Source organism: Macrotis lagotis, chromosome 3, assembly GCF_037893015.1.
Source record: "Macrotis lagotis isolate mMagLag1 chromosome 3, bilby.v1.9.chrom.fasta, whole genome shotgun sequence".
NCBI classification, from domain to species: domain Eukaryota; kingdom Metazoa; phylum Chordata; class Mammalia; order Peramelemorphia; family Peramelidae; genus Macrotis; species Macrotis lagotis.
This window is the reverse complement of record NC_133660.1, coordinates 55,485,605-55,509,892: the sequence shown is the minus strand read 5'-3', so window position 1 is coordinate 55,509,892 and position 24,288 is coordinate 55,485,605. Positions and strand designations below refer to the sequence as shown.

At 37.3% G+C, this 24,288-nt stretch overlaps 1 protein-coding gene and 1 long non-coding RNA gene across 2 annotated transcripts; one reads left to right on the top strand and one right to left on the bottom strand.

The window, feature by feature from the left end:
• Positions 1 to 6,122: 6,122 nt before the first annotated feature.
• Positions 6,123 to 22,052, top strand: RRH (retinal pigment epithelium-derived rhodopsin homolog). The gene is made up of 7 exons (XM_074227395.1): positions 6,123 to 6,228; positions 9,604 to 9,794; positions 14,610 to 14,709; positions 17,698 to 17,851; positions 18,800 to 18,968; positions 20,405 to 20,583; positions 21,851 to 22,052. The coding sequence occupies exons 1-7, from the start codon at positions 6,123 to 6,125 to the stop codon at positions 21,936 to 21,938; spliced, it is 987 nt and encodes a 328-aa protein (XP_074083496.1). The 3' UTR covers positions 21,939 to 22,052.
• LOC141516092 (uncharacterized) lies at positions 16,705 to 24,196 on the bottom strand. Its single transcript, XR_012476607.1, has 3 exons — positions 24,075 to 24,196; positions 17,185 to 17,283; positions 16,705 to 17,074 (listed from the first exon to the last, which is right to left on the bottom strand). It is a non-coding gene; the product is annotated as an uncharacterized LOC141516092 (long non-coding RNA).
• Positions 24,197 to 24,288: the final 92 nt, after the last annotated feature.

Below are 24,288 nucleotides of genomic sequence, written 5' to 3'. Positions count from 1 at the left end.
GTTTAAGAGTAAATGAAATACCCCCCCATAAATATAGACTCGCTTGAGCAATAAAGGGGAGAGAAAAAAAATTAAAATGAAAAAAAAAATAGTAATAATTTTAGGTATGGCCAGGTGGCGCAATGGATGGAGCACCAGCCCTGGAGCCAGGAGCACCTGAGCCCACATCCGGCCCATACACCCAACAATCACCCAGCCCTGTGACATGCAAGCCAGCCCAAACCCACTGCCCTGCAACAACCAAAAAAAAAACCCCAAAATAAAATAAAATAAAATAGTAACAATAGTAGGGGTGGCAGGGTGGTGGACAGAGCATTGGCCCTTGAGCCAGGAGCACCTGAGTCCAAATCCAACCTCAGACACCCAATGATCACCCTGCTATGTGGCCCCAGGCAGGCCACCCAGCCCCATTTGCCCTGCACCCCCCCCAAATAATAATAATAATAAAAAATGTGCTTGAGTCTTTGTTCCAACACCAACAACTCTGTCACAGGTGGATCGCATTCTTTATGATAAGTCATCACAAAAGTTACTTCCATATTCTTCCACAATTGCCATTGCTGATCACAACTCCCTCCTTTCATATTTCTCTGCCACCATGTACAATATTTTCTCTCTCCTTTCACTCTGACTCTGCCAGAGGGTAGCTGAATGGTGCAGCAGACAGATCCCCAGCTCTGGGGCCAAGAGGCCCCAAGCCCCCATACCACCCCTTAGGCCCAGCTTCCACCTGGCTCTGTGGTCCCGGACAGGCCTTCCAATCCCAGCCCCTTGCAAGAAATAAAAAAGAAAATGTGTTATATCTGACCATTCTCTCCCCATGGTCCATCCTCTCCTCCATCACTCACATCCCCCCCCTTCCCCCTGTCCCCCCCCCTTACTCCAGATGCCTATACCCCATTGAGTATATGTGCTGCTTCCTCTCCTAGCCACCTCTGATAAGGGCGAAGATTCCCTTGTTCCCCCTTGCCTTCCCCCTTCCATATCATTGCAATAGCTCATTATAATAAAGAAAAATCTTATTATATGAAATATCTTGGCCTATTCCCCCTCTACTTTTTCTTTCTCCCATTACATTTCCCCTTTTTTCTATTGACTCCATTTTTACACCATATTTTATTTTCGAATTCAGCTTTCTCCTGTGCTTCAACTATAAAAGCTCCCTCTACCTGCTCTATTAACTGAGAAGGTTCGTATGAGTATTATCAGTGTTAGTTTTCTATAAAGGAATACATGCAGTTCATCATCATTAAGTCCCTCATATTTTCCCCTTCTCCTCCAATCTCTATGCTTCACCCTAGTTCTGTATCTGAAGATCAAACCTTCTGTTCAGTCATTCCAACAGGAACATTTGAAATTTCCCTGGTTCATTGAAAGTCCATCTTTTTCCCTGGAAGAGGACATTCAGCCTTGCTGGATAGTTGATTCTCAGTTGCATTCCAAGCTCTTTTGCCTTCCAGAATATTATATTCCAAGCCCTATGAGCTTTTAATGTAGTTGCTGCTAAGTCCTGTGTGATCCTGACTGCAGCTCCACAATATTTGAATTGTGTCCTTCTGGCTGCTTGTAATATATTCTCTTTGACTTGGGAGTTCTGGAACTTGGCTATAATGTTCCTAGGGGTTGCTTTTTTGGGATCTCTTTCTGGGGGGATAGGTGGATTCTCTCCATTTCTATTTTGCCCTCTGCTTCTAGGATATCAGGGCAATTTTCCTGTAGTAATTCTTTGAAAATGATGTTAAGGTTCTTTTCTTGATCATGACTTTCAGGTATTCCAATAATTTTTAAATTATCTTTCCTAAGTCTGTTTTCCATATCAGTTGTTTTTTCAATGAGATATTTCACATTTTCTTCTAATTTTTCATTTTTTTTGGTTTTGAAGTATTGATTCCTGATTTCTGGCAAATTCATCAATCTCCCTGAATACTATTCTTTGTCTGAAGGATTTGTTCTCCTCAGAGAGTTTTCTTACCTCTTTTTCCATCTGTCCCATTCTGATTTTTAAAGCATTCTTCTCCATAACTTTTTGAACTGTTTTATCCATTTGACCTAAGCTGGTTTTTAGCATGCTATTTTCTTCAGCATTGTTTTAGATTTCCTTGACTAGGCTGCTGACTTCATTTTCATGTTTTTCTTGCATCTCTCTCATTTCTTTTCCCAGTTTTTCTTCTAACTCCCTCATTTGATTTTCAAAGTCTTTTTTAATCTTTGTCATAGCCTGAGCCCAATTTCTGTTTTTCTTGGAGTCTTTAGAAGTAGGAGCTTGTGCTTCCTCATCTTCAGACTGAGTATTTTGATCTTTCTTGGGCTCATTTGCAAAATATTTCTCAATTGTGTTCCTCTTTTTTCTCTGCTTGCTCATTTTTCCCAGCCTGTGCCTGTTTTGGGGGTGCTTCCTGAGCTTTTGGGACACTCCCACAAGGGTCTCAGTGTGTGAGGCTCTTTCCTCCCTCCTGGTCTGTGAATGACCATAAGCACCCCCCTCTGCCACAGGCTGAGGTGGGGGGGGGCCTGCTGCTCTTCTGGGGGGGGGCCTAGACTGCAATCAGGATCTGAATGTGGTCAGAGCCCCAGAGTCCTGTTCCAGGGACAGAGGACAGAGCTGGGCAGTCTCTCTTCACTCCCCTCCCTCAGCTCCATGGGCTCATGCCCTGGGGGTTCCTGCTTACCGGCTCTGCCTGCTTCTGTTTCCTGGATCTGGAATGCAGTGGCCAAGCAGCTTGCTGTGTGCCCTGAGGGCTGGGCTCCACCATGCTTGCTCTGGCAGAGGTCCCCCGCTGTTCCCCCACTTTGTGCCCCGTGCTCCCCGGGGCGCAAGTCAGGAAACTCCGGCGCTGCTGGGAGCAGTGGCTCCCAGCGCCCTGGGGCTGAAGTGCCAGGCTGAAGCTCTGGTGGGCCACCCCTCTGGTGGGCCGCCCCTCCAACCCCGGGGAGCAGAGCCTTTCTGCTCTTTTCCAGGTTACCTTGAGTAGGAGCACTGCCTCATTGGGTCCCTCTGTGGGTTCTGTCTCTCGAAAGTTTAGTTAATGTCCTTAGTTTCAAAGATTTATGAGAGAGCTCCTAGGACACCCTCCACTCTTGTGGCCATCTTGGCCCCGCCCCCCAGTCCAATGATTCTTAAAATTTTTTTCTTCCCATTTTGTTTCTAGGACAATTTTTTGTGAGGCACCATATATTTTTTTCCATTTTTTTCAGTCTAAAAGCTTTATTTTATTATTTCTTGTATTCTCATGAAGTTATTGGTTTCCCTTTCTACAGGAATCCTTACCCCAACCCCCTTAATTGCAGTGCTTTCCCTCCGTTAATTATCTCCTGTTTATCTTCTATATACCTTACTTTGTATATGTTTGTTTGCATGTTGTTTTTACCATTAGATTGTAAATTCCTTGAGGAACAGACTATCTTTTGCCTCTTTTTGAATCTCCAGTACTTAGCACTTAGCACAGTGCCTGGCAAATAAATATTAATTGATTATATTTTGCATGTGAAGGTACTAATAATTACAAAAGAATGATCTGTCCATAGAAATTTTACCCTTTGCAGATAGGTAGACACATCTGAAAGAATAATCCATTCTTGTTCTTTGGATATATATTATTTGTTCTTGGCAAAAGGTTTCCTTATACAGTATGGATAAATGAGCTCAAATTTTCATCTGTGCTTGTTGAATATTGGTGACATAATCTTCCAACACCAGTAATTGGTTTAGGTTCATGACACAGAAGATTTGTATCAACATTCTGCTTTGCATGTGGGATGTCTGAATTTTGAATTTGATCTTTGTGTGAAAGTTAAAAAGTACCAAAAGTGCTATAACAATTATCATTTTCATTTTGGTAAGTATGATATAATAAGCTTGTTTTAAAAAAAATACTATTGCAGGGCGGCTATGTGGTGCAGTGGATAAAGCACTGGCCCTGGAGTCAGGAGTACCTGGGTTCAAATCTGGTCTCAGACACTTCATAATTACCTAGCTGTGTGGCCTTGGGCAAGCCACTAAACCCCATTTGCCTTGCAAAAACCTAAAAAAAAATACTACTTAAAAATTACTGTAATAATATAAATATGATTATATATAATATAAATAATTTAAATTCAATAATATAAATTAAATTGTGTTACTTTTAAAGAAGCAAAAAAAATCTTCCTGATGGATAAATAATATTTAACAAGTTTGAAGAGAATGTCTACTGGTGTTGCTGAAGCTTTACAAGCAAGGACATATAGTGGTTTAAGTCACAAAAATAGGAAAATAATGTAAAAAAAGTCCAGATCCAGAAAATTATGATGTAAATTATTCATAACTGCCATTAGATGAGTGATCACATGTAAAAATTTTTGTAAATCTTAGTTTTTGTTATTGTTCAATTATGTCTGATTTTATTTAGGGTTTTCTTGACAAAGATATTGGAATAGTTTGCTATTTTTTTTCTTCTACCTATCTTTCAGATGAGGGAATTGAGTTGAAGGGACTTGCCCAAGGCCACACAACTAATAAATGTCTGAGGCTAGCAGGAAGACAAGTCTTCCTGATTCCAGTCTTGCACCACCTGGCTGCTTCTAAATGTATTATCTTATGATACTTGAACATAGCTAATAAGACCGCCCATTGTCTTGTAGTTTGCAGCAGCAGCAGAATCTGTGACTTTGACTTTCTGCTACAGATTACTGTAGTAGAAAAGCCATTGCATTTGGTGTTGGAGCTTTGGATTCAAATTCTGGCTCTGCCAGTCACCATCTGTATGACCTTGGACAAGTTATTTTTTTCTCTCTCTGGGACTCATTCTCTTTATCTGTAAAATGGATGGGAGGTGGGGAAGTTGGACTGGATTGATTTTGTAATATCTCTTCTGCTTCCTGTTTTGGGTAAACTAGGTGGCACAGGGCTGGACCTGGAGTTAAGAAGACTCATCTTCATGAGGTCAAATCTGGCCTCAAGACACTTTATAACTGTGTGATGCTGGGCAAGTAACTTAACCCTGTTTGCCTCAGTTTCCTCATCTGTAAAATGAACTAGAGAAGGAGATGGCAAGCTACCCTAGTATCTTTGCCAAGAAGACCCCAAATGAGGTCATGGGGTTGGCACAACTGAATGGCAATACTTCTTGATCCTGTATTCCTTTTGGCTTTTCTTGTTCTCTCTCACTTCCATCAAAAGGAAGCTGCTCAGACTTTGATAAGAAGGATGTTTGTGACAAGTCTTGGCATTCACTGAGGCTCAGACTTAAAACTTTTTTCTCCTTCATATTGTAGCCCTTTCCTTTTTGTGGCCCTGGTGCAAGTCCTGGCTGTGGGCTCCTTTTCCAACTCTTCTGTCCGCTGACTATTGTCACTAAGATGCTTTGAAATTGAAAGGTTGATATAACTTGATTGGTAACTTGATTTGGATGTGTGGAGTTACCCCAAATCTATTTAGCAAGCCTAAGCCAAGGGCCCTGCCAAATCCCATGATGGATTTCCCACAACATGCCCCCTTTGGCATCTGCCAGGCCTTAGAACTTAACTTGCCTGGTGCTTCATTATTCTTTGGCAGGTCACCCACTTTACTTTATGAAATTCATTCCTTCTGGCTGATCTTAGCCCTGTGGGAAGGACACAATCCTTTTCTTTCTCCTTTTCCCTGCTTTCAGATCCTGACTTCCCTCTGGCTCACATGTCTTTCACCTACCAATTCCCCCCCCCCCCCCCCAAGTACCTAGTGAGAAAACCTATCTCAATGCAGTCTTACAATCAGACTCACACACTCTTTTTTAAGTTCAATATAATGAGGGAATATTTTCAACCAGGAATCCACATTCACAAGATCTAGAAGAATCTTTCCTCAGCCTCTTGGGACAGGGCCTGACCCCAATACTTAATAATCTCTTTAGATTTTCGGCTGATTCCCAAGCATCTTGGCCAAAATGCTTCGAGTTGGTTGCTCTTTGTTCTGTTAACAAGTTTATCTCTTGTTCTGGAAACTTAACCAATTTGCAGTTGAGCCCAATTAAATCTAGTGGGGAATGTCCACCAGTTGAAAGAGCTTCTCTTTGTAGTCTCTCTGTGCAAATCTTTCCCTGAAAACATTTTGTAGTTTCTGAGGACTTGTCTGGGAAGTTGTTCCCCAGTATTTACTCCACAACATGTTTCAAAATGATTCCTTCAAGAGTTTGGAACCTGAAAAGGAAGATTACTCAGTCTTTTCACCAGCAGAGCATACTATTGTGGCTGCTTATTTGATCACAGCAGGTATTTATTTTTTTCTATTTGAACAGTTGTTATGTTTTAAAATGGGAAGGAAAAGAAAGATGCACTTGGTGTTGATCATAGTGGGACAAAGGAGAGAAATGGGTAAGAATCCATATTTTTTGATTTTAAATCAATAGTTGTGACTACAATGAAATGGAGAGCAGCAAATTTTTTTTTATTAGAAATAAAAAGAAATGCTCTACAGCATTGTTTTTTTGTTTTTGACCATCTGCTATTTTCTCTGACAATTTTCATAATTTTTTTCTTTTTTTAAAGCAGACTTCTGATTTCACTGATAATCATGGGGAATGCCTGGTAGGAAATTTCCTCCAAAAATGAAGTTCAATATCCCCTCTGCAACCTAGAGAGATAGGGAGTTGCCTAATGATATGAAATGGAATATATTATCTTGAACAGTTTTTAAGTGATTTACAATTTATCTGTTGCTTTTATGGTTGACCATATCATTTGACTGGATTCATAGGAAACTTAGTGTTATCCTTAAATGTTATCATTAGTTGTTTATAAGAGAGGGAGGGAGGGAGTGTGAAGGGAGAGAGAGGGGAAGAATAAACTTTTATTTATGTAGTAGTGTCTGTTATGTGCCAAGGACTTTATAATGTATGACAATGATATAAAATGTATCATTTAGTCCTCAAAACAACCCTATAAAGTAGGTAATATTATTTCCATTTTGCAGATGAGAAAACTGAGGTTAAATGATTTTTCCAGAGTCTCACAGTTAGTAAATGTCTGAGGCTGGATTTGAACTGCTGGACTCCAGACCTGGTACTCTTCTACTGTTCCACCAGCTGCTTTTCTTCATTTCTTTGTTCCTTTTTGTCTCCCATGAAGTTTATTTATTTATTTATTCATTCATTCATTCATTCATTTATAGATTTTTCAAGGCAATGGGGTTAAGTGGCTTGCCCAAGGCCACACAGCTAGGTAATTATTAAGTGTCTGAGGTTGGATTTGAACCCAGGTACTCCTGACTCCAAGGCCAGTGCTCTATCCACTTCGACACCTAGCCACCCCAGTGAAGTTTATTTATCATCTGATTCAATTCAGCAAACCTACCATGGGTAAAGCACTGTGCTAGCAATCTGGTTGCAAAGATAAACAAATGAACTGATCCCTAACCTCAAGGAATTTAAGTTTATTAAAGAATCATTAAGATTGCTAAGTGATTTGTGGATACTGGTCTTGGGAGTCTGAAAGACTTCAAATCCTACTTTAGATGACCCTGGGCAACCTTTTTTTCTTAACTGTAAAATGAGGGAGGTGGACATAATGACTTCTGTGGTTCCTTCCAATTCTAATTCTATGATCTGATGATAAAATAAATAGAACATTCCTTTTTTTCTTCTAGATAGCTCACAAATTGTTCTACCTTTACATTGTGAAGTCTCACCAGCACCTTGAATTCAACACTTCCCAAACTCAACTCGTTATCTTCCTCCCAGCATTGTCATTTAACTTTTCTGTTTCTTCCAATGGTGCCACCATTCTTCTAGTCACTCAAGCTTATTTAGTTTGAACCATCCCATCTCCCACATTAAATCGGTTGCTAAATTCTATTTTCCCAATATCTCTAGCATGTGGGTTTCCTTTCCATTTCTTTTTTTTAACTTAAAGATTTTATTTGAGTTTTACAATTTTTCCCCCTAATCTTACTTCTCTCCCCCCACCCCACAGAAGGCAATTTGCCAGTCTTTACATTGTTTCTATGGTATACATTGATCCAAATTGAATGTAATGAGAGAAGAAACATAAAGTAAAAGAGATAGCAAGATCAGACAATAAGATATCAGTTTCCTTTCCATTTCTATTGTAAATATTAAAGTTCATTAGGATGGGAATATATAGATTTGATAATCAAATGCTAATCATCTATCATATATTAATTGAACTCATGAGAATTGATGATATTGCCAAGAGATAAAGGAGTGAGACAAGAGAAGACCCAGAATAGAACTTTGGAAAACATGCATAGTTAGGGAGGAAACATATATGTAAGCACCCTTGATTCTTGTCTTCCTCTCAGCACACTTTCTTACTTCTCAAAAGATTTCAGCTTGATCTTTCTTTTGGAATGAGAAAAGGTCCAGGAAACCTTTTTTTAGACAGTCACAATCCCTACAGTTCTTAAATCAATACATGGAAAATTTCTGTCCTGTGTAGGTACTGGGGAGGAATCAATAGATAAAGAGATTGAAGATGAGAGAGTGGAGGGGTGATCCAAGGGACAGGTTAGTAGAAGAGATGGCAACAAGTAAAGAAGTTGTCCTTGGCAAGGATGATTTCTTCTAAGATGGATACAAAGAAGAGGAGAATGGAGAATGATGTAGAGTGGTTTTGAGATATAGAAGGAGTGAGCTCAGGGCCAATGATGTCTTTTCTCAGTCAAGTATGAGACAAAGTCACCAGCCTCATTTTCTCCTCTGGTAGTATCTGGATCCAGTGGCTAGATATGGGGATGGCCCTGGATGCAATGAGAGACCTTGTCCTTTTTAAGCTAGGGTCTTTAACAAACTGTCATGTGACTGAGGCAATACCCATTCAAGTGATTGAAGCTAGGCAGAGAATGACCTCTTTATTTATTTTCAATGTTATGTTAATTTTTTCCAATTATATATAACGATAGTTTTCAGCATTTGGATCCTTTTCATCACCCTCTAATTCCTTCTCTATTTTCTTTTGTGTGTCTGTGCCAGAGCCCTTGCAACCAGCAGCCAAGGATCCTTGACACCATCAAAGGACATTAACTATCTTTCTAACTATTTAGGTCTTCCTTTGTTTTTACCAATATGGTTTTTAAAGTTTTTCTCAAAAGTCACATGGGTTCAAGTAAGCTAATCACTTGATATTTAACATTTGCTTTAGTTAATATTTTTAATTTAAAATTTTTTAGTTTTATTTTTATAGAACATGATTTTATAATATTGTTTGTTGCTATATTAATGTTTACTGACATTCAATATTTTGTGTTGTTATACATGTTTTTGAAATTTTAATATTTTATTGATTTTTAATTACATTTTAATTTTCCTCTTCATTTTACTTTATTTTTATATTTTTACTTTTATTTTTATATATTTTATATACTTTATTTTTATATACTCCCAATAGAGGGCAAGCTCCCTAAGGATCTCTCTAGACACACTCTGGTTCAGAGTTCTTTTTGGATCAGTGGAGTTTACAGACTTTTCTTAAGTGCAGATGTTACCCTTGTCTGTTATACTTCCTCCAATCCACCACATTTGCATCAGTGAAGACTCCTTGTCAGTATGTCTACAAAATCATATCATGATGATCCTTTCTGGCCATATGATGTTCATATTTCTCTTGTTCTTGTTTTCTGTGTCTTTGTAGGTGTGATCAGTATTTTCAGCAATGTCATTGTGCTAGGTATCTTTGTGAAATATAAGGAACTTCGGACAGCAACAAATACAATTATCATAAATCTGGCTGTGACTGATATAGGGGTTAGCAGCATTGGCTATCCCATGTCTGCTGCTTCAGACCTCTATGGAAGTTGGAAATTTGGATATGCTGGATGTCAGGTATTTGAGAACTTTTGCATTATTAGAGAATAAGGTGGAACAAGAATATTGATTCCAGAGGCAGAAGACCTAGCTTCAAATTCTTCTTCTGAACTTATTGTATGGTCTTGGGAAAAACTTCCCTATGTCTGAGTTTCCTCAATTGTAAAATGAAATTGTTGGACCTAAGCAGTTTTTTAAACTTCATTTATTTATTTATTTTGAATTTTACAATCCCCCCCCAATCTTGCTTCTCCCCCACCTCAGAAGGCAGTCTAATGTCTTTACATTGTTTCCATGGTATACATTGATCTAAGTTGAATGTGATGAGAGAGAAATCATATCCTTAAGGGGGAAAAAATATGAGATAGCAAAACTACATAATAAGATAACTTTTTTTAAAATTAAAGGTAAAAGTCTTTGATCTTTGTTCAAACTCCACAATTCTTTGTTTGGATACAGATGGTATTCTCCATTGCAGAGAGCCCCAAATTGTGCCTAATTGTTGCATTGATGGAATGGGCAAGTCCATCAAGGTTGATTATCACCCCCATGTTGCTGTTAGGGTATACAATGTTTTTCTAGTTCTGCTCGTCTCGCTCAGCATCAGTTCATGCAAATCCCTCCAGGCTTCCCTGAATTCCCATCCCTGCTGGTTTCTAATAGAACAATAGTGTTCCATAACATATATATACCACAGTTTGTTCAGACATTCCCCAATTGATGGACATTCACTCAGTTTCCAATTCTTTGCCACCACAAACAGGGCTGTTAAGCAGGGGTTCTTAACCTGACTGGTCTGTGGACTTAAAAGAAATTTGATATCTGGATTTCAGTATAATTGATCTCCTTCATAATCCGATATATTTTATTTCATGCATAAAAAAAAATTCCAAAAGGAGGTTCATAGGTTTTACTAGACTGTCAAAGAGATCCATAACCCAAAAAAGGTTCAGAACTTCTGTAGTAAAGGAACACTGAAGTCCCTTCTTGCTCCTAAACTATGACCCTTTGATATTAAATACTGAAAGTAATCTTCATTTTTTGAGAAAAGAGTAGAGCAATTAGAATTTTTTTCTTTTTTAAAAAATTTGTTTTAAGAGGGAAATTTGTCATATCTAATGCTTTTAATGACAATGGCTTGTAGTTGGGAATTTGCTCCTGATGAATGATGACAGAGGATTGAATAATCCCAATTTTTTCATCAATTCAAAGAGGAAATATGACCTAGAGGAAAGAACACTGAAGTGGATCTCAGAAGATCGGAGGTTCTAGTTCTAACTACTAGGCAGCTGTGTCAGAAGTTGGGGATCCTAGCAAAGGGGGAAATATTCTCCAAGCTGCAGATCTATAGATACTTGTGAACATTTATGAATTTTCTTGGCAAGAGGAGAACTACTGCCATTCACCAATTGTTATTGAGCTTGCTCTAACTGTGGGGGAAGGGGAAGGATTGCTTGGATCTTTGAGTCTTGGATATATTGTACCTCAAACCTGAGCCCCATCAGACAAAAGCACCATTTTGCCTAAGAAAGACAGTATTAATGGTGAATATGGATTATAGGGAAAATTTTTAAGAGAATCAGAAAAAATTCAGCTATAAAGGACATGAAATATCAGCTGAAATTATTAGCTGAAAAATAAAGATGCCAAATCAACCAGCATTTAATTAAGTACTTAAAATATGTCAGGCAACTATACTAAGCTCTGGAGATACAAAGAAAAGCAAAAGATAGTTCTTTTTTTTCAGGAAGTCCCCATTCTGAGGGGCAGCTAGGTGGCATAGTGGATAGAGCACTGACCTTGGAGTCAGGGGGACCTGGGTTCAAATCCAGAGTCAGACACTTAATAATTACCTAGTTGAGTGAACTTGGGAAAGTCACTTAACCCCATTGCCTTGCAACCCCCCCCAACAAAAAGAAGTCCCCATTCTAAAGTGGGAGATAACATTCAAACACTGTGTCAATAAGATATATAACTCTATACACATGCATAGAAATCACACACACGTAGGCATGTATGTAATATGTATGCACAGACACACACATGTATACCTACATGTATAATGTATATTATATGTATATATGTAAAATATGGAGTAATATATGAGGGAAGATGCTAGTAGTGAGAGTGACAAGGAATGGCCTGTTGTAGAAGGTCAGATTTTAGCTGAGATCTGAAGGAGACCATGAGAGCCAAGGGGGCCATTAGGTGATTCAGAAGATAGAGCCCTGAATCTGAAAAGACCCAAGAAAGACCCAAGTTCAAATGCAGCCTCAGACTCTAAGTAACTGTGACCTGAGCCAATCTGCAAGATGAACTAGAAAAGAAGTGACAACCCACCCAGCACTGCAGATAAGGTCATCTAAGTCAGAATGGGACTGAACAACATCTGGAAACCAAGAGGACATCCTAGGCATGGGCAACAGTCAGCGAACTTGAGTTCAAGAAACAGCTGAGAGACCGGGCTGCTGGGCTGAAAGATACAGCTTAAGGATACCTTTAAAAGTCAGATGATTTTTATTTGCACTGTTGACTCAAAAGGCCATTTGCATATGATTTTCCTCACTGAGGGAGATTCAATACCCTACAATTTTTTTTAAGGGTCCGTTTCATCTCTTTCTCAATTCTGCCATTTTGTGATCCTAAAACAGTTTATGTTGACAAATTACTTTCCATGTATGATCTTATTGATTGTATCTTGTCAGATCCAGAAAGCTTCACAAACTTTAAGGCAAACTAAATATGAATAATGATTATGATCAGTTACCTCTCTTTTCTAGATGAGGAAACTGAATGGGCTTATCCTAATGTCACACAAATAGGGACAGTCAGAGCCAGCACTTCTATCATATTGTCTCTCCAGTAGTAGCAAGTTTAAGAATTTTGCACATCCCAAGCCAAGCAGAGCTATGTGTATTTGTGCATGAATTTCTTTTAAAACTTTTTTTTGTTAAGGTCTTTTGGTTTCATATCAATTTCATTTCTGAATGTTCCCATCTCTAGTCCCCTACCCACTGAACTAGCCCTTGTAAAAAAAAATTAAAAGAAAAAGAAGGAAACATATTTTTATCTATGAAAAATACTATTGTTTTATAGGATGATGCTTTGATTTTTTTTTTCAAGGCAGTAGGGTTAAGAGACTTGCCCAAGGCCACACAGCTAGGTGATTATTAAGTGTCTGGGTCAAATTTGAACTCAGGTCCTCCTGACTCCAGGGCTGGCATTCTATCTATTGCGCCACCTAGCTGCCCTGAGGGTGACTCTTTGAAAGGGATGGGGAGAGAACCTGAAGAAGGAAATGACAAAACCATTCTAGGATCTTTGCCAAGCCCAAATGGAGTTAAAAGTTGGACATACCTAAAATAAGTGAACAACAACGATCAACAGAACTATGATGAAATAAAAAAGACATCAATAAAAACTTATTTTTAAAAATTTGTTTTTTAAATCAAAATTTATTTTTCAAAAAAGTCAAATAAAGTTCAACAAAGCTAAGCAATACATTGACAAAGTCTGATGGAGTTTCTATCACATTCCACATCCACATTTCCTCACTTCTGCAAAAGAGAGAGAGGAAAAGTACATTTTCTCAACTCTTTTCCAAGTCCAAACGCAATCATTATAATTATGTACTACCAATTTTTTCTTCTTTTAATTTATATTGCTGTATTCATTTGTTGTACATATATTTTTCTTTCTTTTTTGTTTGTTCACATTTTCATCACTTTTAATAGTGTTTTCCCCCCAATTACACATTATGAAAATTTTAGCATTCATTTTTTACAAGATTTTGAGTTCCCTAATTTTCTCCCTCCTATCCTCCCTTCTGAAAATGGTAGGCAGTTTGATGTAGTTTATACTTGTGCTATCATATAAAACATTTCCAGATTAGTCTCAGTTGTGGAAGAAGCAGATCAAAAGGAAAAAAATAACCACAAGAAAGAATAAAATAATTGAAAAAGATAGATTTCTATCTGCATTCAGAGTCCATCAGTTCTTTATCTGGATGTGGAGCATTTTCCTTCATAAGTCCTTTGTACTTACCTTGAATCATTGTGTTGCTTGTCATCCAATGTGACTGATTCTTGTGTACAGTGTTTTCTTTGTTCTGCTCATTTCACTGTGTATATATATATATATATATATATATATATATGTATATATATATATATTTATATATATTTCCTTTTTTCTTTTGCATGGCAATGAAATTAAGTAACTTGCTCCCCTTGTAAGGAATTAATTAACAGCTAGGCAATTATTAAGGCTGAATTTGAACTCAGATCCTCCTGACTCCAGGGCTGGTACACTATCCACTGTGAGTCCTAGCTGTTCCTGTACATATGTTTTCAAACCAATTTCCATGGTTGTTCAACAACAAATAATTTTGTGGACTGATTGTGGTATCCAAAAAATTTAATTCAATTACCATATTGTTATAGTAAATGTTTCCAATAAAAGTTCCTATTTAGAATTAAACATTAAAGACATTCACTTATTTTTAATGTAAAGAAAATCTGAGTTTTGATGCACCGAGTTCAATAGGCATAAGTTAGTCAATTTTTTTAAACCATGAAAGGAAGCAATTTCTGTAATAAAATGTATTAGAGTCATAAACTTGAGGAAATCTCTTCAGATATGAGTTCATCATGATGTTTACCTGAATGATCTTACTAAAACAGTTAAAAAACAAAAGTCAATTATTTTACTGATTAAGAATTAGTAATATTAAAATATGTCTAACCTTGGTTAAAAAATTTTGAGTCAACAGTCAAGTAACTTTGATTGTTTCTTGGGAGGATGATTAAAATTGTTTCTGATTTTTCCTTTCAGATTTATGCTGGTTTAAACATCTTTTTTGGAATGGCAAGTATTGGATTACTCACTGCTGTGGCTATTGATCGGTACCTGACCATCTGTCAACCTGACCTTGGTACAGTTTTCTCCTCATTGGCTTTCAAAACAGATTAATGATGAGGGCTGAGTCACTGCACCATTCTCCATATACACATCCAAAGCAATTTTGATGGTTCTGAGCCACACTCAGTATTGTTTTTTATGTGGGGCCAGTTTTTCCCAGGCTAGTTTCAAATTATCCTCTTGACTCTACTGTCTATTATAGTGATTCTCAACCTTTTTGGTCTCAGGATCCCTTTATACTCTTCAAAATTGAGGATTCCTCAAAAAGATTGTTATATGGATTATATCTATAGATTTTAACTGTATTAGAAATTAAAATGTTTTAGGATTATTATGAGTCACTTGATTATAACTTACAAGCACCTATTTATTAAGTGACACCTAGGTGGTGTAGTGGATAGTGCCCCAACCTTGGAGTCAGGAGGACCTGAGTTCAAATCCAGCCCCAGACACTTGCCATTTACTAGCTGTGTGATCTTGGGCAAGTCACTTAACCCTGATTGCCTTGCATCCAGTGCCATCTCCAGTTGAATCTTGAAGATTCAAATTCAATTGTCATGCCTGTAGTGGTGTCAACTTCCTGACCTTATGGTCTTCTTTGGAAATGAAGGACAAACAACTATGTGCTTTGTACTGTGGGATGTGAAATGCTTAGGTACAAAGAAAGACCACCAAAAAATCCTCCCCCTGCAAAAACCCAAACAATCTCTGCTTTCAAGGAACTCAGTCTTAGTTTTGACCACATGGTCTCCTTGAAAGGTTTTTAAGATACTCCCAAGGGTCCCTGGATCATCCCTGAGAATCACTGATTAAAATCTGCTTTCCATCTTATACTTCCATCTTCAACTTGGACTTTAACTTAGTCTGTTTGGACCAAATTACCTGTTTAAGGTAACTGCCTAGCCAGAAAATATATCTGCAGCCACACTCATTAATAGTTTTGGTTCTCATTAAGCCACATTTCCCCCAAAATAAGTCCTAACATGATTTTTTTCAGGATGCTCGTAATAGAAGCCCTACTCCCCAAATAAGCCCAGTTAAGATCATCAGCCAAATAGATACATTTAGTATGTCTACTGTAACCCACTACAGACATATACTGAATTATAAAATAATCATATTAATATAGTTAAATATAAATAATAATATTATTGACATTAATACTTAAAATGAATGATAAAATAAATTATAAGTATTTGTATAAGTATAAGTGAGTGCCTTTGGACCAGAGGTTAGTGCTTATGTAAACCGATGAACTCGAAACTTATTGCTGAATGACCAATTGGAGTCTGGATGGAGAGAAAGCCTCACCTGTAATCATCACTAAGGGCAAGAAAGATAAGATTGGTTTTTGAAACCCAAAAAAGTCCAGTGCACAAACAGCCCTGAAGAAGTGGGTCAATTTAAGGCTGCTACTTGTTTTTTGAGGTGGTCAAAGAGGTTAGCTTGTCTGGGATTCATCCAACTCTCCTTACAGAGAGAAGAATAGATTGAATAATGATTAGAAGAGCCCTAATGTGTCTTTTGAACAAAAATTAATATAAGACCCACTCTTATTTTTTGGGAAATACATAACTCCTTACCATGTTAAGATATCACATCTCTTTTTTTGTATTTTTTTGGTTGAGTGTTGACTCTGGTTTTAACACATAATTTTGTTTTCTATTTTTGTTCTTACATTTAAGACAACTGCTTACTTGATTTCTTCCCATTTTCTTCTAAAAAATCTCCTGCATAGGGGCAGCAGCTAGGTAGCGCAGTGGATAGAGCACTGGCCCTGGAGTCAGGAGTACCTGAGTTCAAATGCGACCTCAGACACTTAATAATTACCTAGCTTGTGTGGCCTTGGGCAAGCCACTTAATGCCATTTGCCTTGCAAAAACCTAAAAAAAAAAAAAACTCCTGTTGCTTGCAAAAACCTAAAAAAAAAATCTCCTGCATTATCCATCTTCTCAGAGATGACTAAGAAAATTTGTTCTTGAAGTTGTGATCTCTTCTTTAGGTTTCTGATGTTGAAAGTGACAAGCAAACTAACCCTTGAATTTCTATTGCATTTTTAGAAAAAAGATTGTCAGTTTCTTTCTTTCAGTACACTTCATGTCTAATCAAAGGACTTACAGTGAATTCCTGAGCATGATGTTCAGGTGGTGTGGAGAATCTACCTGTCTTACCAAAGAGGGACTTAGAAGAACACTACACTTGTTCCCATATAGCCTGGGAACCATATTTATAAGGTAGCTCTTGGGTCAGAGCTGATCATTTCTTCCAGATGATCTTTAGTTGAAGAATTCTTATGTTGTTCTGGACACCAGCTCACCTTTCTCTGGAGAATTAGTTTTGCTTTGTTTGAGCTTCAAGTCCGGACATCACACAGGAAGCTGTGAAGAGAGGAATTTTTTATTTTGTTTTTAAATCTTTTTCCTGAAGTCCACTGGTAAACTTCACTTGGTCTTTTGCAACATTGCAGGGATTCTATCATTTTCTTTACCTGTTTACTGACAGTTTAATCTATACTTCTGTAATATACTCAAGAGGGCAGATGGTCAGCAACTTGAACTCTTCATTGTGTAGAGACCCTGCAATGAAACTGGAATAGAGGTGGAAGAGTAAATGCTCCAGTAGAGGATTCTTCCATTTGCCAAATTAAATGTTGTAAATACTACAGAGATAGAATATAGGTGCTAAGCAGTGAGTGGGTTACAGACTAAATTAGTTTACCTGCTTCTGATAACACAATACCTTTAATAATGTAGTATGTGTGCAGTGAGTCACAGACAAAATTGGTTTGTCTTTGATAATACAATGCTTTTAATAATGAAGTATGTGTGCATACTCAAAGTTTGAGAGAACCAAATGCTAAACTGTAAAAAAAAACCCTCCTAAAATTAAAAAAAAAAACTGAGAGTTTAACTCAATCCCAGGTTTAAAAAAAATCAAGTGGATGTACAGAAGAGTTTATTGATGAATGATATCAGCATTGATTATGTTTATTGGTTAATAGGAAGAAGAATGTCTCCTTATAATTACACCACAATGATTCTGACTGCTTGGGTGAATGGCTTTTTTTGGGCCTTAATGCCTATTATAGGTTGGGCTGGTTACGCTCCGGATCCAACTGGTGCTACATGTACTATAAACTGGCGGACGAATGATGCGTAAGAGAGTTTTACTATGTAAAGACACATTCTACAAACGTTCCTCTGGATTTTGACTTAGTTCAGTCTTTCCTCCCTCTTCTTTAAAGAGAATTCCTCAGCCTTGCAGATGTTTTGAGAACTATAAGAGATTCTAGACAGGGACTGATTCAGGGCAGAGTGGGGATGGGTTGAATGGGAGATAAAATTTCATGTTTTCAGATCACAGAGGCTTTGAAAGCAAGGCAGGAGATATAGGGAAGTTCTTTAGTTGTTTGGAGGGAGGATTGTTTAGTGTTTTTTTCCCTATCTATATACCTATATGAGCAACTAGGTGATGAGTTGATAGAACCCTGGGCTTGGATTCAGAAAGACTCATTTTCATGAGCTCAAATGTGGTCTGAAACATTTATGAGCTGTGTGACCCTGTCCAAGTCACATAACCCTTTTTGCCTCAATTTCCTCATGTGTCAAATGAGTTGGAGAAGGAAATAGCAAACTCCTCTAGTATCTTTGCCAAGAAAACTCAAAATGGGGTCATGAAGGGTTGGACACAACTAAAAACAACTGAACAACAACTACACATACCTATACCCTTCCCTTCTTCTTCCTTATTCCCTATGAATGGAGGATAGGCATCATCTTTCCTTCATTTTAGATGGAGAAGAAGAGAACTGGGGATGGGGTAGGGACCCAGAATTCTTAATGAGGTCCTAGTGTCTACCTATTCCTTAAAATCTTTCAGAGATTGCCTAGGAATAAAATATCTTTTGGGAGCTGTGTAGACAAAGTGACCTCCTGTGAGAATGGAATTCATAAAAAATGATACTATGAAAACCAGAAAAAGAAAAAAAAGATAAACTTTCTAAGAATTATGAGAGTGATTTTTAGATAGGAGAATTTTGGTCTAGGTATTAATTTTTTTGCTTAAAAATTCTTTGAGATGTAATAATTGCCTTTATTTTTCAGCTCTTTTGTTTCTTACACAATGACTGTTATTGCTATAAATTTTGTCATGCCCTTGGCAGTCATGTTTTACTGTTACTACAATGTTTCTCAAAAGATGAAACACTATACTACTAGCAACTGCCCAGAGCACATAAATAGAGACTGGTCAAACCAAGTCGATGTAACAAAGGTAAGAGGATGATTCTTTGAGAAAACTTCTTGCTATTCTCATTGTATAAATGCTCCTATGTTGCAGTCAGTTGAGCTCCAAGTTTACTTCTCTAAATCTCCCTCAGTCCCCAACATGGCAACAAGTCATCCAGGATATTTGAGCAACCTAAGGCACAAGGCCGGCTAGTTTTCTGGGGATTGCAAACATTTGCTGCTGTCACATTCTCTCCCCTTGCCGCTTGAATAAGGATCTTCTTCCCTTCCTTTCCATTCTCCTCCCACCCCTCCCCTCAAAGTTCCCATCTCTGGCTTGAGCTTGCTCAGCAGTCCCCAGCCATGCCAGAGAAAGGAGGAGGGGGGTCAGACTGCTGACAGGACACTTTTTCCATATGGTCAAGCTGTGTTCTGGACAACTAAGGCTTGCCATAGTGCCTGGACCTGATCAGAAAGAATCAAATTCCTGAGTTCAAATGTGACCTCCCTTACTAGCTGTGTGACCTTGGGCAAGTCCCTTAACCCTGTTTGCCTCAGTTTCCTCATCTGTCAAATGAGCTAGAGAAGGAAATGGCCAACTACTCCAATATTTTTGCCAAGAAAACTCAAAAGGAGCCTCCCAAGAAGTTGGGTATGACTGAATTGACTGAACAACAAAAAACTTGTTCTAGGGTTGTATGAATTTGTGTAAGATTCCCAAAGTTAACTTAGCCTGTGGTTAAATATATCCATACGATTATCCAGTCCCAAAAGAAAGTATAGGAAATGGACCTGTGATGCCATTGGCTAGAAATTCCCTTCAATAAGCATTTATTAAGTGCTTACTGCATGCCAGCCACTGTGCTACGCCCAAGTGAATATAAAGAAATAATCTCTGCCATACATTCTCATGGAGACTCAGTATGTAAAAATAATTAGGTCCAGACATGCAGAACAGATGCATAATTTGAAAGAAAACATTGGCAGTGAGGGACGGTCATCCCCTTCTGAGCAAATCATAGCACAGTGATCAAGAACTAGACTTGAAGTCAGGAAGACTGGAGCTCAAATCTGGTTTTAGATACCAGCTATGTGATCCTGGGCAAGTCATTTTACCTTTGTCTCAAGTTACCTCAACTGTAAAATGAGGATAATGATGGTACCTTATTCATAGGGTGTTGTGAAGATCACATGAGATAATATTGTAAAAAACACATAGCATAGTGTCTGGCAGTATTTAAATGCTTCTTCCCTTCCCTTTCAAGTTATATTGCTAGAGATTTTTCTTAAAGCATTGGAAAGTTAAGTGACTTGCCGAAGGATGACACAGTCCATGAGTGTCAGATGCAGGATTCAAACTCTAGTCTTCCTGACTTTGAAGACTGCTTTCTGACTGTTATACTGCTATGCCTTGCCCCAATACTAAGTCAGATGTTTTTTATATATTGAAGTGTTTAAGTGAACAAATGTTTTGTTTTCCAGATGTCTGTGATAATGATTTTAATGTTCTTGCTTGCATGGTCCCCTTATTCTATTGTGTGCTTATGGGCTTCTTTTGGGGACCCAAAGGAGATTCCTCCAGCAATGGCTATCATTGCCCCTCTTTTTGCAAAGTCTTCCACATTCTACAATCCATGTATATATGTAGCTGCCAACAAGAAGTAAGTTCTAAACTGAAATGATAAAAGTTATATTGATATAAAAAGGTAGCAGAGGTAGGAGTTTATGACAAAGGTCTGGAGTTGGTAGGGACATTGGCAGTTTGCAGATTCAAACTTCTCTTTTAGTGAGGATAGTGAAACCCAGAGAGAGCTAAAGAATTTATCCAAAAAATCAATGATATGTCTGTAAGTGAGGCAGAATTTGGAACTAGGTCCAGTGCTCTATTCACTAAGTCATGCTGCCTCTCAAATGATGGTGATTTAAAAAGCCCAGGGACATAATGGTCCTAATTTTAGGCATCCTAATTTTAGCCATCTGCGTCTTCTTCAAGAAGTCACTTCTACTTCAAACAAACTCAGTTTATATTTTATGTAAATTGTAGGTAGGATAGAATGAATTGGTTCTATTGAAATATTTCACCTGTAAAATTCAATATAGAAGAAGAAATTTAGAAACTTAGAAACTTAGAATTTGAACTCTATTGCTTTCTGATGAATTTTTGTATGCCTAAAGCTACTTAATGTGTAGACAGTAGATGCAGAGAAACACTTATATTAATGATACAATAAGCCTATTTAACAGGAAGAATGATTATTACATTCATTCACTAATTAGAATTCTCTTTGGAGTTCTCTTGGGATGGCTCTAGTCATTTGAAAGCTCAATGATCCTTACTGAGTATCCTTCTTTCCTCCATTATTAGAATGTAAACTCTTTGCCAGGAGGGATCATTTATTTCATTGATTATTTTTGTATTTTCAGTCCCTGAAATATAGTAGGTACTTAATAAATTCTTTTTGACTTTTTTTTTAGTTTTTTCTTTCTTTCTTTCTTTTTTTTTTTTTGCTAGGCAATGGGGTTAAGTGGCTTGCCCAAGGCCACACAGCTAGGTAATTGTTAAGTGTCTGAGGTCGGATTTGAACTCAGGTACTCCTGACTCCAGGGCCAGTGCTCTATCCACTGCGCCACCTAGCTGCCCCTTTTTGACTCTTTAAAAGCAATTGACCATGTCAAAATTTTCAGTAAGATTGGGCCTCTGCTAGGAAGTAGAAGATTATTAAATTCCTATTGACATCACTCTACCTTTGGAGTGTCAAAGTCAGGACATGAATTCCAATCTTCCTGACTTTGAGGACAGCTCTCTAACCATTTTTTAAAGGTATTCAAATGGAGATGTTAGATTTATAGACAGAGAATATTTGAAGTTTTAAAAAAATCAATGTTTTAAGCAATTAGGATATAACAGATCTCTTTCCTTCCTCATAGATTCCGGAGAGCAATAGCTGCAATGATCCGATGTCAGACTCACCAATCAATGCCCGTATCCAATGCATTACCAATGAGCCTAACTTGAGATCAACTTTTGAATTATTAAAGGGAAAAAAACCAAACTGAATTATTTTCTTCATTCTTTGCTGTATTTTATTTAATGTTCCCACAAAGTACCTACTTAGCTTCATATACTGACTTGGATTCTCAAAAGCCAGGACTGTTATCTAATTTTATTTCACGAGTCTTATAAGGCTTAACAGTGCTAATTCCATTCAATTAGTATTCAAATTATTGAATGGAATGTTTCCATTTAGTATATTAAAAAACCCCAAAACTTTGTCTCATTTTTACTTCTCTTTAAAATAAAATTATATGTTTTTAAAAAAAAATCAAGGCAGTATTTCCTTGGCAATATTTAAGGAATAAAGTCATAACCCATTTAATCTTATTCTTTTTTTCTTTGTTTATTTTGCTTATTTTGCTCCTTTTGGCATAATTAGTTAGTCATTTAGTCTAATGATTCAGTGTAGTATAATCAATAGAGATCAGACCTTGAAGTTTAGAAGATTTGGATGAAAATCTAGTTTCTGACACATGGTGATTATCTGACCCTGGGCAAATCATTTAACCTCTCCATGCCTCAGGCAGCTCTAAGACTATAAGCTGATTTGCTGTGGTTGAGGGTCTTTCCTTATGGGGAACTTTCTATACAAATGAACTCATGGGTTTGAACAGTGCTATCCTGCTGAGATGCCAAATAGAAGAAATCACTAACTTACAAATAGGTAGTTTTCTAAAAGCTTATTTGTAAGTTTGTTATTTATAACTTAGAATATATGATTTCAGAGGTATGATATTATTAAAGGAGATTAGATGGGTTTCTGGGTCAACTGACAAAAATGTATTTGATGCAGAATATAAAAATCTTCCTCTAAGAAGTCTCATTAATTTTGTTCCAAAATTTCATTGTAGGGTTGGAGTGACTATGAATTATTATTTTTTAATCATTTAAGAATGTTTTTAAGATATTTTGCTTTTGATTCACTTGCATTTCCTTCATAATAAATAATAAAGAAAGGGAAAAACTTTCTGGAAAACTAACTGAGGAAGTGAAAAAAGTCTGATATGCAATGCCTTCCGATATCTTTTCTTTAGGGTAAATTTTTTTGTTTATTTATTTATTTTTATTATTTTTGTTTTGAAATATACCATTTTTATTGTTTTGTTATTATTGTTCTATTTATGGAGCACTAATGGATAATGCCAGGCCTGAAATCAGGAAGAGTCATCTTTGTAAATTCAAATCTGATCTCAGATACTTACTAGCTGTATCACTCTGGGCAAGTAATTCAATCTTGTTTGCCTCAGTTTCTATATCTGTAAAATGAGCTGGGGAAGGAAATGGCAAACCATTCCAGTCTCTTTGCCAAGAAAACCCCAAATGAGGCACAAAGAGTAGGACATGACTAAAAATGATGATGTTGATGTTCATCCTTCTTAATCGAGGGGGACTATATGGTTTTGTACATGAAGACATGACTTGCACAATTATATTTCTTTTCTTTTTTTCATATTTTCAAATGTTTACTTTTAATCAAAAAATCAGATGGCAAAACCATTGCAAGTGTTTTATTTAACAAACTTTACAATGTAAACACTTCTATTACTATGTACAAATGTTTGTTAGAACAGTAACCACAGAAAACATCAATACAGGACTTAAAACAATCCTTCATGTATTCTAAACATTGTACTTTATAAATGCATACAGGTAGAAAAGAAATTCAAAAAGAATGACAAAAGTTTGAACAACATAACCTCCTTTCTGCAACAATCATATTTCTTTTTTTTTAATTTTTGCAAGGCAAATGGGGTTAAGTGGCTTGCCCAAGGCCACACAGCTAGGTAATTATTAAGTATCTGAGACCAGATTTGAACCCAGGTGGTCCTGACTCCAAGGCTGGTGCTTTATCCACTACACCACCTAGCCACCCCAACAATTATATTTCTTAAAGTGAAAAGACATCCTTTTCATTTTCCTTTTCCAGAACCATCCCACCCTATCACCTGATTGATGGAAGATAGGATATTGGTGATGGTCTAGGTAGTATGGGAGTCTCCTGTATTAGTCAGGCTCCTGGGTGCACAATCAATACCAGGCAAGTACCAGCATGTGATAACTGGTGACAGAATGCAACAACCCGATATATATCCAAACCTGTGACTAATTGTTAGTATGGTCCCTCCTCTCAGATCTTCCACTTTTGAGCCATTCATCAATATGATGCTATTGGTAGCAGCTTTAACATTAGGACAATGGCAGCTTGTCACTGAGGTCTATGTTGCTCTGCTCTGTTAGTAAACTCCCCAGAGACTGAGCTCATCAGACGTTTCTGAAATCACAATGCTGTCCAAGGTGTGGTCTCCTTTCT

What these genes read in the sequence shown, in the direction of transcription:
- RRH (XM_074227395.1), top strand. Translation starts at nt 6,123, where the DNA reads ATGTTTCAAAATGATTCCTTCAAGAGTTTGGAACCTGAAAAGGAAGAT. An exon ending in CATCTGTCAACCTGACCTTG is followed by an intron (nt 14,710 to 17,697) that starts GTACAGTTTTCT and finishes ATTGGTTAATAG; the next exon opens with GAAGAAGAATGTCTCCTTAT. An exon ending in ACCAAGTCGATGTAACAAAG is followed by an intron (nt 18,969 to 20,404) that starts GTAAGAGGATGA and finishes TTTGTTTTCCAG; the next exon opens with ATGTCTGTGATAATGATTTT.